At 47.3% G+C, this 15,959-nt stretch overlaps 1 protein-coding gene across 2 annotated transcripts in view; it reads right to left on the bottom strand.

Moving 5' to 3' along the window:
• Positions 1-15,959, bottom strand: part of SLC6A14 (solute carrier family 6 member 14) — a 53,258-nt gene that overhangs the window by 7,622 nt on the left and 29,677 nt on the right. For both annotated transcript variants that reach the window (XM_080990358.1, XM_080990359.1), the window contains exons 4-10: positions 14,272-14,436; positions 11,830-11,968; positions 10,222-10,354; positions 7,106-7,246; positions 5,754-5,982; positions 1,942-2,067; positions 991-1,109 (exon numbers count right to left, since the gene is read on the bottom strand). In XM_080990358.1, the coding sequence (XP_080846484.1) occupies positions 991-1,109; positions 1,942-2,067; positions 5,754-5,982; positions 7,106-7,246; positions 10,222-10,354; positions 11,830-11,968; positions 14,272-14,436 (1,052 nt within the window). The remainder of the gene's footprint in view (positions 1-990; positions 1,110-1,941; positions 2,068-5,753; positions 5,983-7,105; positions 7,247-10,221; positions 10,355-11,829; positions 11,969-14,271; positions 14,437-15,959) is intronic.

Raw genomic sequence — 15,959 nt, 5'->3', positions numbered from 1 at the left:
TATGCAGTTTTGCCTATATGCACATTTTTGCAAAGCCGTTTCTTCCACTGTAATGCATTTTTGTGTTATTTTCAACAGCATATGCATTTAAATTGGATGCAATTTTTGTACACAGTACTTGGCTGGAGAACTGCATTGCAAATTTTGGAGGAAGATGAATTTGGGAGCATGGGTGTGTTTCAGTTTGTATACTGTTTTGGAAATCCAGTAGGTTTATCTTTAAACCCAAACTTCAAATTAATTTCTCCCCCATTCCTTCCTCTAAGTGTCACTACTTCCAGGAGGGACTGAATCACATCTCAGAAATATAGGCTCACGTGGTTAAAAGGGCACTCTCTTGCCCTTGCACAACAAATCCTCTTATCCTTATTCTCCCTTTAAAAAAGACTTTTTGCAGCTAGGGAAGTGACAGGAAATGCACTGAGAAGTGCAGGATGCACAAATCATTAGCAGGAACATGCACAGCCAACCAGGATGATCACTCCATAATGATGCGAATAGGGCATCAACTGGGCCATGATTCAAAGCAGTATCACACCACTTCAAACAATCATGACTTTCTCTAAAGAATCCTTGGAAGCGTAGTTTGCCATGGGTGCTGAGTGTTGTTAAGGAGATCCTTATTCTCCTCACAGAGCGACATCTCCCAAAGCTCCCTGGGTAGAGGGAACGAGTGTGCTAAACCACTCGGGGAGTTATAGTTTTGAGGAGGGTATAGGGGTTCTCTTAACAACTCTCAGCACCATCACTGTTTAAAGCACTGCCACAGTTCTTTAAATGCATAGTGGAGATGGAGCCACAGTCTGACCAGTGTGTAAGCTTCGTGCACATAACCCAGGATGCATGCTCAATAGGACAGTCATCTGGAAAAGGCTATAGTGATTCCCACCCCCCTTTGTCCCTGAGATGAGAGATTCACAAATTCTATCCTCCTGGGGTCCCGTGCCTCAAGGGAGAAGGTGGGCCCATGGAGGCTTTGCTCCTTCCTACCTGCGTAACACAGACAAGCCCAAGCAGGAATAGCACGGTGCACAGGCCCAAGGTCACTGGGATCCTCATTTTCTTCATAAGTTTGGGGTAAACATCTTGGATGGTGGTTGTAAGGGTCTCTGCAGGATAAAGTGGCCATGGTGAGCATTAGTACTATTGATTTATTTTATCATTTCAAGCTGCACTATACACACTATACATTTAAAGTGTGCAACTTCCCCACCAAAGAATAATGGAAGCTGTTGTCCCAAGAATAATGGAAACTGTTGTTTCTCAAGGGTATGAGGAACTGAATCCCTAGAACTACAATTCCCAGGGTTCTTTGGGGGAAGCCGTGTGCTTTAAATGTGCGGAAGTTCACCAATCTAACATGCATTGCAAATAATTCATTTCCGCAGAAGGGTTTGCAGAGTTTAAGGAACTGTAATCCTAGGAAGACAGTTCAGAGTGGCAACCTGATGAAATAAAATTTAATATAATCTCTACTGACTGATTAATCAAGGGTTCATTTGAGGAGGTTTGAAATGTTAATAAATTATTAACTAAAGAGTGCAGTCCTAAGCATACGACTTTTCTGTTCAGGCCAGGCTACCCAGACATGGAATTTTGTTGTATATATTGCTTGCTAATCTTATCATGTCTATTTGTTTATAAAGTCTATTGATTTTATTGCTATTTCCCCATCATACTAAGTTTAAAAGCACTACATAAATGAACACCTATGAACAGGCTTGTGCAGAGTTTGTCTGAGACCTGGGGCTGGAATCTTGCTAGAATAAAATTATAAACTTAAACAAAAAAGGAGCCAGTCCTTGGCAGAGGCCCCCAGCCAGCTTAGCTTTCATCTTTGCATCAGGAAACCAGCTGCGCGAATCAAGGCTGGAGATTAGCATGAAGGTCACAGGGAAGAGTGGCTGAGATAGGAACAGCTTGTTTTGTAGCATGACTCACCTACAGTAGCAAACTGGGAATCGAGCCCCAGGAGCAGGAGCATGAAGAAGAACAAGAAGGACCAGAGGGGGGCGACGGGGAGCTTCGAAAGGGCCTCCGGATAGGCAACAAACGCCAGATCAAAGCCTGTAACAGAAGAGAAACAATTGTGGGATGAGAAGGCAACAGGAAGTGGTTTCTTGCAGTGTCTCAATGGAGGCCTCTGATGCTGTGGATCAAGGAAGAGCAGCAGGGAGGCTGCAATCTCCAGCCTAGTTTCATCAAAATCAGCTCTCATTCCATTCATTCTGCTGCAATTCGGCATCTGCTAAAATCTACCTTGTTCATCTTGCTATTTGCCATGGCCAAAACTAATGCAATTAATTACATAATCATGCATTTGATTTCAATGGAGGAAAACAGCATATTTATTCAATGCTTGTGGACTAAAAACCCCTCACAATGATAGCGAATGCCGCTCATATTTGCTTGTGGGATTTCTGTTTCTGGCCTTGGAATATATGAATTGATGGGATTTTTTCTGTTTCCGGTTTCAATGAAATGCTCCAACTTCCCTACCAACACATATCCCAAGAGCAGCACAACCCCCGGACGCCCACAGCCTGTTACAGCAAAAGTAGGTGAAGGAGAAGGTGGCGTCTCCCCACATGTCAGGGGGCAGCATCCTCTGTAGCACCTGCTGTTTTCAACCTTTTTGGGTCCACTGCTCCCTTGACCAACTACATTCTTTCTGTGGCACCCCTGTGGGGCTCAGGAGATCAGTTGTGTCCCCCCCCCCCCTTGCCTGCAGAGCTGGCAGCCTCTCACACTTTTTCAAACACCCTCCCTTGTGGAGTGTTCCCTCAGCCTCCCCTCCCCTCCCCTTGGGAGTCCTCTGGGCAGCTGCTTCCACCCCCCCCCCACAAAGAGAGGTGCCTCCTCACCCCCCCGGGGGGGGGGCTGGGAAGAGGATGCCCCCAGCCTTAGCAGCCTGATGGACACTGGCCAAAGGTGAATGTGACGCCAGCACTTTACTCACCTTGGGAGGCAGCAGTGGCAGCAGCAGATGCTGCCAGGCTTGCATGGCGGAAGGGCTCCCCTTTAGCACAGGGCACTCACCTCCCAGGCAGGCCTTGCACACAGCAAGTAGAAGAAAGGCCAGTGTAATGGCTGGCTGCCTGCCCAGCCTCCCTCTCGTCTGTCCATTTCCCAACAGCAAGGGCTGGTGGACTCGCTGTCTGGGCTCCCTCACCCACTTGCTTGCTTACTCTGAGGCCCCTCAGCTCCTGGCAACCAGCACCCCCTGGCCAGTCCCAGAGGCACCATTTGCCTGCGGAGCTTATAGCCAGGGCTGCTGCAGCAAACAGCTGGGCAAGCCTTTGGCAGGCTTGAGAGAGGGCATCCGAGGAGGGAGGGAACGAAAGAGGGACAGAGGCCAGGGTTGCCCGTGGCACCCTGACCATCATTCAAGGCACCCCGGGGGCCACGACACACAGGTTGAAAACCACTGGGCGACCATATAGGGTATGGGGCAGGGCACACAAACCTGTGCTCGCTCCCCATCCTTCTGTACCCTCAGCTCTCTCTCTGCCTCATGGTAAGGCTAGGATCCAATTTGTCACAGTTCTAAGAAAGCTCAGGAGAATTAATGGAAGGATCTTTTTTATTTTGCTTCTCCCAGCTTGTTTGCTTTTTCGGTCTTAGATTCTCTACATTCTTGAAGCAATTGGTGTACTTTCTTAGTGTACAGAGGCATGAAAATACGCCAGTGTTTCATCATTTTTTTGGTGTGTGTGTTCCTAATCAACACATTTTTTGTATGTTATTTTGACTGCAAACATTTCTGCAAGTCACTTCCAAGTTCCGGGGAGGGCAGGAAACAAACAAACAAATACCTAATGGAATGCATTTTTGTATGTCATTTCCACGAATGCTTTCATTTTTTAGGCATGCTTTTCTCTGAAATAAGCATTTTTGTAAACATTGGTTGGTAGGAGTGCTGCATTGCCAAATTTGGAGAAGTGCAAATTTTGATGGCTGGCTGGCTGTGCTCTGCTTCTCATATACTTCTCAAAAGTGCAAATTTGATAGATCCAACTTTAAATGCAAACTGCATAGAATTTCCCCCCCACCCCTACACACAAGTAGGGGATGCTTACCATAGCCCACTGCTGCTCTATAACACCCAAGAGCGCCACATTTGAATGTCCGTTTTCTCTCCCCACATTCCAGGTCAGGACTGCAGGCAGATACACACAGGGTCATGGCTTCAACACCAGCCAGCCTTTCCTCCACCCAACCTTTACTGCTTAGTATCTAGCGTGATGAAAAGCTGGCACACTATCATTGTGATATTTTATTTATCATTAAATCATTTGCTTCTTAAAATTAGGCCCGATTCATCCCTTCCCCAAATAACGGAGGGCAGCAAACCACTAACTTAATAATTCCAGTACAAACACAGACTGGGAAAGATCTCCATTTAAAAGAGGAAGGTGTTCACTTGGCACTGGAAAAAACATCAGAGGAAGTGTCTGTCTAATATTTAATGGGAGGGAGTTACATAGGATAGGTACCACAACACAAAATACCTGATTTCTTTCTTGTGTGGAAGAAATCTCCAGATAAGGAGGCCTTCATGTGCAGAGCATAGTAATTGATTGGGGTGAGATAATCTTTCAGGTTTCCTGGTCACAAGCCACATAGGGCTTTATACACTTAAGCCAGCACCTGTAACTTGGCTGTTAACTGCTAATTAATTGGCAGCCAACAGCAATTAGACCAGCACTTTGGTTGAGCAAATAAAATTATTGCTGTAATTTGGATTTAAAAAGAAGATTCTGAGCTACAGCTGTCTTGAGCCTCCCACCCTCACGTCTACTCTGAGCAAACATGCAGAGAATCCCATAATCCGTATTTCTCAAGATTACCGTATTTTTCGCTCCATTGGACGCACCGGACCATAGGACGCACCGGATCATAGGAGGGGGAGAACAGGGAAAAAGATTTTTTTTCTTGTTCTCCCCCTCCAAAACAAGGTGCGTTCAAGGTACATTCTCCAGAGCTTGTGGGGCTGACGGTGGGGGGAAGCGCTGCTTTCCCCCACCGCCAGCCTCAAAGATCCCTGAAGCCTTTGGAGCGCAGCGGCCCGCTGCCCTGCAGAGGTTTGCGCGCAGCCGTCCCCAAGCTAGAGCAGCGAGACGGAGCCCTCCGTCTCACTGTTCTGGCTTGGGAACAGCCTTGCTAGCTTCTGCAGGACAGCGGGGTGAAGGCACCCCACTGCCCTGCAGAGGTTTGCGCGCAGCCGTCTGCTCTAGCTTGGGGAGGGCTGCGCGCAAACCTCTGCAGGGCAGCGGGGTGCCTTCACCCCGCTGTCCTGCAGAAGCTAGCAAGGCTGTTCCCAAGCCAGAACAGCGAGACGGAGCGCTCCGCAGTGCTCCGTCTTCCTGTTCTGGCTTTGGGCTTAGCGGCGCAGCCTGCATTCGCTCTATAGGACGCACACACATTTCCCCTTAGTTTTTGGAGGGGGAAATGTGCGTCCTATAGAACGAAAAATACGGTACTTATAGTCCTCCTTGTCAAGCAGCCACTGCAGGACAAATACATTTGGTGCGTCTTCAGCCAGGCATGAACTATGAACACATCATACATTTAAAGCACAGAGAATCTTGAGAACTGTAGTTTACCCCTTACAGAGCTGCAATTCCCGGCACCCTTAACAAACTGCAGTTTCCAGGATTCGGGGGGCGGGCGGGGGGAAGTGTCGCATGCTTTAAATGTCCCTTAAAAGTAGACAGCCATAGATGGATCTAAACAGTATTTCTCCAGTCTACCTGAATCGACGACTTCTGAGACTTTCTTGCCTGCCTCGTGTGCCATGTGTCCCAAGATGGAGAAAATCGCAAAACCAGCAAAGACGCTTGTGAGGCAGTTTATCACGCAGACAAAAATGGCGTCCGAATAGCAGTTGTTGTTGAATTTGTTGTATGAGGAGAGGGCGACCAACCCTCCCCACGCAACAGACAGAGAGAAAAAAATCTGCGTGGCAGCATCTTTCCAGACCTTGAGAAAGACAGATGGAGGTGGGGGTGGACAATATAGATATTATTGCATCACAATCCCTGCAATGTAATAGGCATGTGTGTTGCAAAGGCTGCTGTACACAGGTATAGGCTGGGGTAGCCAACATAAGAACACAAGAGCTTGCTGGGTCAGGCCCAAGGGGGCCCATCTAGTCCAACATCCTCTTCTGACAGTGGAGGAAACATCTCTGAGGAACAAGGGGAAGTTTAGGTGTGTGGCCTGATTCTGCTCATATTTATTTTTTTAAAATATAACGTCCCTGCTCTCTTCATCCAGCAATGTTAGACAACAGGAAGTTTTTGCAACGATGCCTGCCATGTTCAGACTGGGAAATGATGCATTTTTAATGCCACACTGGAACTCATACATTTGGGGGGGGGGGGTGCAGAGGGGAGGTATGTAGGAATTCCCACTTTGCCTGTTATCAGTAGTGTGGAAAGAGGATAACAGGGACTTAATCCCTCTTAGGAACATCATAGGAAGCTCCTTTATATAATGTCAGACCATTGGTCCATAGCCCAGTTATGGAGATGTTAAGAGGTCATGACTCCCCAAGGTTTCAAGGAGAGGACACCCCAGCCCTGGAAAGTCCGTTGGGGATTGAACCTGGGGCCTTCCAAACGCAAAGCAGTTGTTCTACCATGCACCAATGACCTTTCTCTTAAAAGGTAAGGCTTTTCATCGTTGAAGATAAAGAGCTGATTTAATGGTACATAAGAAGCTGCCTTACCTAGGACTAATCTACACGGGTGAGTTATACTGTTAAAAATGTGTTATAAAAGTGTGAGGGGACTGTAGAGCAGCAATCTGTCACCAGTGGGAAATTGCCCTGAGAGCAATATTTTTATAGCATTTTTATAGCGTTCTCCTGATCAGTGTAGATCCAGCCCTAGAGTCAGATCCCTGGGCATATCTAGCTCAGTATTGTCACTTTACACTGACGGGCAGCAGCGTTCCAAGTTTTCAGGCAGGGGACATTCCCAGACAGTGCTCTAACACTGACCCTTCTGTGGCCCTTCTGTGCTGTTCTGTGGTGTGCTGTGCTGATATCTGGCAGAAGCCGTGCTCAGCCCAACTCCACCACCTGCCAGGACACACTCACCTCTGCCTCTGTGAGCTTGGTGAAATTAGACTGCTTTCCAATGTAGAACTCAATGCCCTCCAGAGCACCGTCTAGAGTGGCACCTCGGACCAGCAATATCACAAGGACAACGTAGGGGAAGATTGCTGTGAAGTAAACAATCTGTGGTGATGAGAAAAGAAATGAAGGAATGATCAAAATTTTGGATTTGGGAGGAGGATGTAGAAGGTGGAGTCAGGGTGGGAGTGAGTCTTAAATGGAGGATTTCACTAGATCTGGAGCAGGGAGCCACTTGCAGCCAATGAGATGGATGCCTTGTGTCCCTCAGCACCCACAGGTCATTCTGACAGATGGGCAGAGATGCCCACCCATCAATCACCCAATGATACAATAATGATAATGATAATATCATTATGTTGGATATTATAATATGTTGGAAAAGAGAAGACTGAGAGGAGATATGATAGCCATCTTCAAATACCTTAAGGGCTGTCATATGGAGGAAGAAATATGCCTGTTTTCTCCTGTTCTGGAGGGAAGGACTCGAACCAATGGCTTCAAGTCACAAGAAAAGAGACTCTGACTAAACATATGGAAAAACTTTCTGACAGTAAGAGCTGTTTGGCAGTGGAACACACTCCCCTGAGAGGTGGTGGACTCTCCTTCCTTGGGGGTTTTTAAAGACAGGTTGGATGGCCACCTGTCATGGATGCTTGAGCTGAGATGCCTGCACTGCAGGGGGTTGGACTAGATGACCCTTGGGGTTCCTTCCAACTCTACAATACTATGAATCTATTAAATAAATAAAGTAAGTAAGTAAGTAAATAAATAAATAAATAAATAAATAAATGGTGTCCCAGAGCTATTTAATATAAAACCAGTGCATTTTTTTTAAAGGTGGTATGCACCAGTAGGCTGTATTGCCACCTCTCCCCCCGCCCCCATGCTACAAATTCATGTGACCCTTTTATCTTCGCCAAAGCCTTTCAGGTCGGTGCCTGATTATTGTAAAAAGGTGGTGCCAGGGCAGAGGCGCTTTGGCACAATCCTTTTGTGATTGTCAGGCAAGTTCCTGGAAGGCACTTTGCTGATTGTAAAAGGATTGCGCCAAAGCACTTCTAGGATGTAGCAGGCAAAGGTGTGAGGGGGGAGGGAGTGGGCGCATGGGTGGGCAAGTGGGGGCCAGCATGGTGGCGGGGTGTGTGTGCAAACAGGCAAAAAGCAGCAGGGTGGGAGAGATGGGGGGGCATGGTGCATACTGGCACCATTTTCCCTAGAAATAAAGCACTGTGCATTACATACATACAGTTGTTAAATAATATGTGCAATGATTGCCTATATAAAATATTTCTTGAAAATAATTATAATTGTAAAAGCTGTTCCTTCTATCTACATGCAAAGCAGCTGATCTGCATTTGTGATGGCCCCTCCCTCAATCCTGCCGGTACTGCAAAACTTCCTTCTGGGGAACAGCCTCCCACTCCTCTGCTGCAATTGTGAGCAGTCGTGCAGGTTCTCTGGAATGCATGAGTGTGTGAGTGACTGTGTGCACGAGTGAGGACACTCCCATTGGTGATACCCCACAGGAGCCTCAGCTCTTGTCCTTGGGATCACCTCCAGATGAGCAACATAGATAAGAGCAACCCACAGCTTCCTGCCAAACTTGTCCTTCTATGCTGGCCCTGCAGAATTGCTTAGGAGAACCCAAATGCCGTGCCAAACTAGACTCCTCTGCCACGTTCTTAACTGCTAATTTTAGTGGAATCACCCTGCCGATGCTTCTCAGTGACTGGAGAAGGAAAGGGAGTCGGCCCCTGAGCTTAGCAGTGCTTAGAATAATCATTGCACTCTCAGGATGTCATCACTGAGCCAGCCAGGCTGGTTCTGCTCTCACAAACAGAAGCCCTCTCATTGCTTCACCACCACCACTTGCCAGAAACCCTATGCAGATGGATAACCCTCTAAATTTCTCTCTCTCGCCACCCTGAATTTAAAACATGATACTGCCTTAAACAGTCGTGGTTTCCCCTAAAGAATTCTGGGAGTTGTAGTCTGTTAAGGGTGCTGAGAACTGTTGGAAGACCCCCTTATTGCCCCCACAGAGCTACAGTTCCCAGAGTTCCCTGTGAAGAGGGATTGACTGTTAAACCACTCTGAAAATTGCCGCTGCACCCTTAAACTACAGCTCCCAGGATTCTTTGAGGAAAGAAGCCAGGGAGGTTTAAAGAGCTTTAAATGCATGGTGTGAATGCGAACTCTCTTCCAACTCAAGGGAGTTCTGAGCTATGTTGCACAACCTCTTCTCAAGGGAGATTTTTATTCTGTAGATAGGTATGAAACAAGCCTGAACATCCCACATTGAAACAAGGGGACAATTATGCCATTGCGGCTGACTGGAAAGAAATGCAGGCTCTCATAAGCTCATGTATCTGTGAACACAAGTCTAGGCAGTGGCTGCTGGTACTCTTGCTTTGGTGCCCAAAGGTGCTTGAACTATCCAAAGTTATTCTGGATTTTCTAGAGTGGGCCTGACCACTGCTGCATAGGAAGCTGCTGTAAACCAAGTCAGACAACTCGTCTGCCTAACTCAGTAAAGTCTACATCTAGATAGCTCAGATGGTTAGAGCACGATGTCGATGATGCCAAGACTGCAGGTCCGATCCCCGTATGGGACAGCTGCATATTCCTGCATTGCAGGGGTTTCGACTAGATGGCCCTTAGGGTCCCTTCCAACTCTACAATTCAACATCTCTATGGTTCTTTGATGGTCACAGCTCTCAGCCCTACCTGACATTGGGGATTGAACCTGGAACCTTCTGCATGCAAGGCAGACCCTCTACCATGGACCTATGACCCTCCCCTTGAAAACAGTGCCTCACTCTAAATAAAGGGCTGGACCTGGGAAACTGCTTTGTCCATCAACTTCAGTACAGTATGCACTTGAGAAGCAGTTGCTCTCCAGGGTTTGAGCAGGGAGTTCATCTGAGTGTTTTCCTTTCAATGTGTTTGCATCCCATTGGAGCACAGGCTTGATCAAAGAGAGGGAGAGCAGATCTGGTGGACTGATTATGTCCTTTTCTCACGCAAAGGAGGCTGGCACTGCAGCTGGTAGCCCAACGTGTCTGGGTTAAGCCTACCTTTCCCGAAGACTTGATTCCTTTAAACAAGGCCACTGCCACAATCAGCCAGGAAAGGAGAAGGCAGAGAGCGAGGTACCACACAACCTCCCCGGTCTCGTCTAAGCCACTTGAACGCTGAAGGACCTTGTTGCTGGGGGGAGACAAGGGAAGCATCAGCAAAGACATCACTTAGAACGGAGTGCTGTAGCCAGCTGTGCAAAATGAGGTGTTCTAAAGAAGGCATCTGTGTAACCTCCAAAAGGGGCTCCTACATCCTGCAGACCCCAGTTTGGCTTAGGAACTTTTATTTCACCCAGGGATGGGAGAATGGCCTAAGAATATGTTACAGGCCAGACAAAGGGGTTTAGAAGCTATTTGGTTTTGATTCACCAAGATTTCCTCTGACAACAAACAAAGCTTAATCTTGACTTGGTCATACACTACGTCTGCGTGTCTGAACCAGATCTAGCTTGCCAAGGTTTCATCCTGGCCCTGGGCACTGATTCTTTTGCCTCTGGGTTTTGAGCTTGGAGAACTGATCTTGTGAAGTCCCACCACCAGCTTGCAAGGTTTCCCAAGCAATATTGGCAATGTCACATTTCTCAAAGCAAACCAGGATCCATGTCTCTCTTCTGGAGGCTGTACCATGTTGTTTCACTAACAACGTAGCTTTTATTACTCATATTACTCATTGGGCAAATGTGCCGCAACCCATAATGATTAGTGCACAAAAGAAGCAGGGCAGGTGACACACCTGCAAATTAGTTGTGTTCAGGTGTCATTGCCACTCTCCATTGCCTGCCCCTTTCAGGTTGTATACACCTGAACAAAGGGGTCACCTAGGTAGATGCTTAATGATCAATGAGTTTTGGGTGGGAGACAAAACTGCCTAACATTTCAGGATCTGCCCTCCTGTGTTGTTAAACTGCTTCAGGATAGGTAGTAATTGGGGTTTTTTTTTGGGGGGGGGTGCTGCAAAAAGGTTGTTGATAGAGGTGGATGGACAAAGGTCAGCTTGGATATGGAAGAACCCTGTTGCTCATGTTTGTGGCCTTGGGCAAGTTTCTCAGTTCCCCATCTGTAAAATGGGGGTCAGCAGAGTCTTACCTCACAATGCCATTGTTTTAAAGGTCATAGGTAGTTGCCTACGACTGTATGCAAACCAGACCTTTAAAGCACATTCTTCCCCACAAAGAAACCTGGGAATGGTAGATTACCCCTCACCAAACTAAGGTTCCCAGCACCGATAACAAACTACAGAACCCAGGATTCTTTTTGGGGTGGTGTGCTCTGAATGTGCTTTAAAAATCTGGTGTGTACTAGAGTTTGGCTAAGTGAGACCACTGGCCTATTTAGCTCAATGCTGTCTGTACCTTCTTTCTCCACTTGCTGCCCATCATCCCTGGCCATCGACGAGAGTCGTGGTCTAAAACATCCAGACAGTACAAGGTTGGGCGAATGCTGGTCTACACTGACTAGGCATTTTTCCACCTGGGGATGCCAAGGATCAAACCTGAGTTCCTTCTGTGTGTAGCTGTTGAGCCACAGCCCCTCCACCCACTGAGGGCACCCAATGACACCTGCAGACCACATTTCAACTGGAAGAGCAACAGGCCCAGGACTCACTTCCAGTATTGTTCGCTGGGAGCCTGGGTGTTCGCAAACACCTTGGTGCCATTGATGCAGGTGTGGTTGTTTTTCTCAACCCAAGAGTAATTCGCGTTGATAGTAGTCTCATCCTCTAATGTAATGTTGCAGTTTAACACTGAAAGACAAAAAAGTGTTGCTCAGCAGTTCTGCAGAAGGAAGGGGTATGTGAAGCAACAGCAGCAAAAACATTTTTAACCCCCAGTGTGATTTTGACCTCTGACCATTTCTTATGAGCAGAATGCCCATTGCAATGACACAAAGGGTGTGTGTCTGTACGGAACAAGCAAGGATGGGGACCTTGATGTTGATGGATGTTGTTGTGGTTGTTGTCATTGTCACATTTATTAATCACTTCCCAAACCTCTCTCAGAGTGATTTATACATATGACAAAAACAGTTAGAAACAGAAAAACAGCAAATACCTTTAGAGCAAAACTAAAACCGTAACCAGTGAACACTTATGGTAAAGAGCCATTTTATCTAACTGGGAAAGCCTGTTGGAGCAAAACTGTCTCCAATGGTTTCTACAAGGTGCAGGTGATGGTCGTCTGTTGTATATCAACAAGAATGCTATTCCACAGACAGGGGCAACACACTAAAAGCCTTGCTCCAGGTTACTGCAAAGCAGGCTTTCTGAGATCTTTGGAACTTGCAGGAGAAACTCTTCTGCAGAGCACAGTGAATGTATAAGAGATAAAGCAGGTCTTCCAGGTAATTTGGTGCTGAGCTGTGTAGGAACCTATACTCTGCTGTATTATTAATCCCCGTCATCCCTGACCACTGGCCATGCTGGCTGCTAATACTGAGAGCTGGAGGCCAGGAACACCTGGAGGAACCAGGCCAGGGAAGACTGGACTACAGAAAATGATGGGGGACCTGATAGCCACCAATTAACACCCCAATTGCATTGGCTCTTTTTATGTGGTGCTTTGTCAGTTTGTATCAGCACTTGCACACATAGGTTAAAACACTGTAGAAAACAGGCCATCTCAATGTGACTGCACATCCAGGTGTATTAAGAGTCTTGGTGTGGTGTTTTACCACTATGTATGGATGCCACTATGTATGGGACACGGGTGGCGCTGTGGGTAAAACCTCAGTGCCTAGGGCTTGCCGATCGCATGGTCGGCGGTTCGAATCCCCGCGGCGGGGTGAGCTCCCGTCTTTCGGTCCCAGCTCCTGCCCACCTAGCAGTTCGAAAGCACTCTTAAGTGCAAGTAGATAAATAGGTACCACTTTATAGCGGGAAGGTAAACGGCGTTTCCGAGTGCTGCGCTGGTGCTGGTTTGCCAGAGCAGCTTCGTCACGCTGGCCATGTGACCCGGAAGTGTCTCCGGACAGCGCTGGCCCCCGGCCTCTTAAGTGAGATGGGCGCACAACCCTAGAGTCGGACACGACTGGCCCGTACGGGCAGGGGTACCTTTACCTTTACCTTATGGATGCCTATACCTATCAGTAGATCACCCCGAAAAATGAACTGAACATAGGAAGCCTCCTTAGACTGAGTCAGACCATAGGCCCATCTAACTCAGTATTGTCTACACTGACTATCCAGGGCTTTGTACAGGAAGTCTATCCTGGCCCAGCCTGGAGATCCTGGGCTACTCTACCATTGTACTACAGAGCTTCCTTGCATTGCAATCATACATATGACCACATCAAGATTGCTCTTTTGCAGTGTTTTATCAGTCCACATTCCATACTGGTAACATGGAGGTTCAAATGAACAGAAGTTGTTGAGCGTGGAGGCAAACTCTGTATTTCCCCAGACAAGTAGATGCAGGTGGGGGGAGGGGGGAAGGTTGCAGTTAGTGTAGTAACAGTCGGGGGGGGGGCACCGGTGCTTAGCGGACCTCCCGTCTCCAGTTTTGCTGCAGCTTACCCAAAAGAAGGAGTGGTGAGGTCAGCATAGTACAAATGCATTGGTTGGAGTGCCAGATTGGTTCTGCCAGTGTGTTTGAACTGTGCCAGCCTCATCCCTTTCCGCAGTGACACAGTGGGCAGGAAACCAGGTAAGAGCCACTTTCCCACCCTGCCAACCACTACAGACTTAGAGGACACCGTTAGCAGTAGGGTCCCAGCTTGCTTTCTGCCCATGGTGACTTGGCCACAGATAACCAAACTCGCTTCTAACTGTATAGTGCCACCTATGCATGTCCACACGCTTCATTTGCAGAGTCCATCCCTGTTTCTTGGTCACACACTGATGTGTGATGGACTGTTGCAACATTGCACTTATATACTGAGGCACCATTTGGGAGGGGTAAAGAAAAATGATGCACTAATCCAGACGCCAAATAAGCCATCATTCAGCAACAGCAAGAGACCACGGCATCAGTTTACTGTAAATAAGTTGCAACACGATCAAGGATTATTGAATGAGCTTGAAAGAACAGTCTGCTGCTATGGAAGTCTTACCTAGCCTCGTCTTGCTGCAATTTGCATTGGCCCACTCAGGATTGCAATCTGCCCAAGGGAGGACACTTTGGAAGGAGGCAAACAAGTAGTAGAGGCTGTAGCCAATGATGACATTGTAATAGATGGTCACAAACGTTGAAATGATCACCATTGTGACTCCGACTCCTAAAGGGATAGAGAGGAGACATCGTGATAAGAGCAGGAAGAGCATTTCTAATGGCCATGATGTTCATTCCCTCAAAATTATTTAACAGACTCACTGGATTGGAGAATAAGGCTTGTGGGGAGCCGTCCCTATCTCATCCCTCCTGCCCAAACCGTCCTCCAAACTTTCTAGTTGAAAACGGCATTCCACATGGGTCAAAGCACTTTCTAGAGCAGAGATGGGCAACACTGAGCCTAAGGGAAGCATCCCTTTCCAGGGGCCACATACTAGATGCAAAAGTGGACAGAGCAACAAATGTTAATTTTACCTCTGTACAGTACCCTGGCTTCTACACCTATGCAAGAGGCATGATAAGAGTTTAAGGGCACATTTCCAACCAGGCAAAAGCAGTCAAGGAGGATACAAATCAGATGTGTTGTTGAGTTTATGAATGGTCCCCAGGGATCACGCCTCCTACCTCTTAACATTTTTCATCCAAGGGGTGGTATGCTATTATTGTAGCACAGTTTTGACCACCAAGCATGCATTTTTGCTTCCTCTGCTGCTTTCCCAATAAGCCACAAGCAAGACAAGGAAGATGCAAAAGACGGAGTGGATGGAAACTGATTGACTCAAGTTCTAGATCAAATTCTTTTGGGGGTAAATATTGTGGGATGTAATCCATGAGAGGCAGTCAAGTACAACATTCCTTGAAAAGCTAGAGAAGATGTGTGAGGGAGTGTTTGGTTCAGCCAGTCAAAACTTCCCGTTCCTCCTGGCTAGAGCATCCTTCTTTTTGCATGTGATAGAAGGTGGGCATGATGTAACCTGTCCAGGTATCAAAAGGATGAGTCACGCAGCACACCTCTCTCTTTTTCACTTCTTTCTTCATTTGACCAGATTCTAGTTAGGACTGCTCTGCTAGCTCTCAGATAGCAGAACACTGGGATTACTCCCCCATATGGGGTAGATCCACATGTACATATTTGTAACTAAGTCTGCCTTCAGGGATTCAACCCTGAACTGATGTAAGTAAACTTCTTTTATTGACTTCTTTATTCTTTTAAGAGGGATTCAAGGGAACTTACCAGGAATGTACAATTCAATTTGAGACAGACTGTGCATTTTTAACATACAGTGTCTATGGGTCTCCCTCCACTGTTTGAGGCTGTGTGCCTCTGAATACCAGTTGCTGAGAATCACCATTGGGGAGAATGCTGCTGCACCCACATTGGGGCACCTGGCTGGCCACTGTGAGAACAGGATGTTTGTTGGGTTAGATGGGCCTTTGGCCTGATCCAGCATGGCTCTTCTTATATTCATATGTTCAAGGCTGTTGTGTTGATATATAAATCCCTGAACAACTTGGGTCTAGGGCACCTTAAGGACTGCCTGTGGTCCAATCCCTGAGATCACCCGGAGGAGTGCTGTTTGTTGCCCCTCACGTTGCAATGGCCCAAATGGCTTCATCCGTAAGTCAGGCGTTTAGTGTCACCAGCCCCATTCTGTGGGGCACTCTTCCAGCAGTGATCCAGCAAGCACC

This window comes from Podarcis pityusensis (assembly GCF_964106645.2).
Source record: "Podarcis pityusensis genome assembly, chromosome: Z".
NCBI classification, from domain to species: domain Eukaryota; kingdom Metazoa; phylum Chordata; class Lepidosauria; order Squamata; family Lacertidae; genus Podarcis; species Podarcis pityusensis.
Note: the sequence above shows the minus strand (reverse complement) of the source record. Positions and strands in the feature narration are given on the sequence as shown.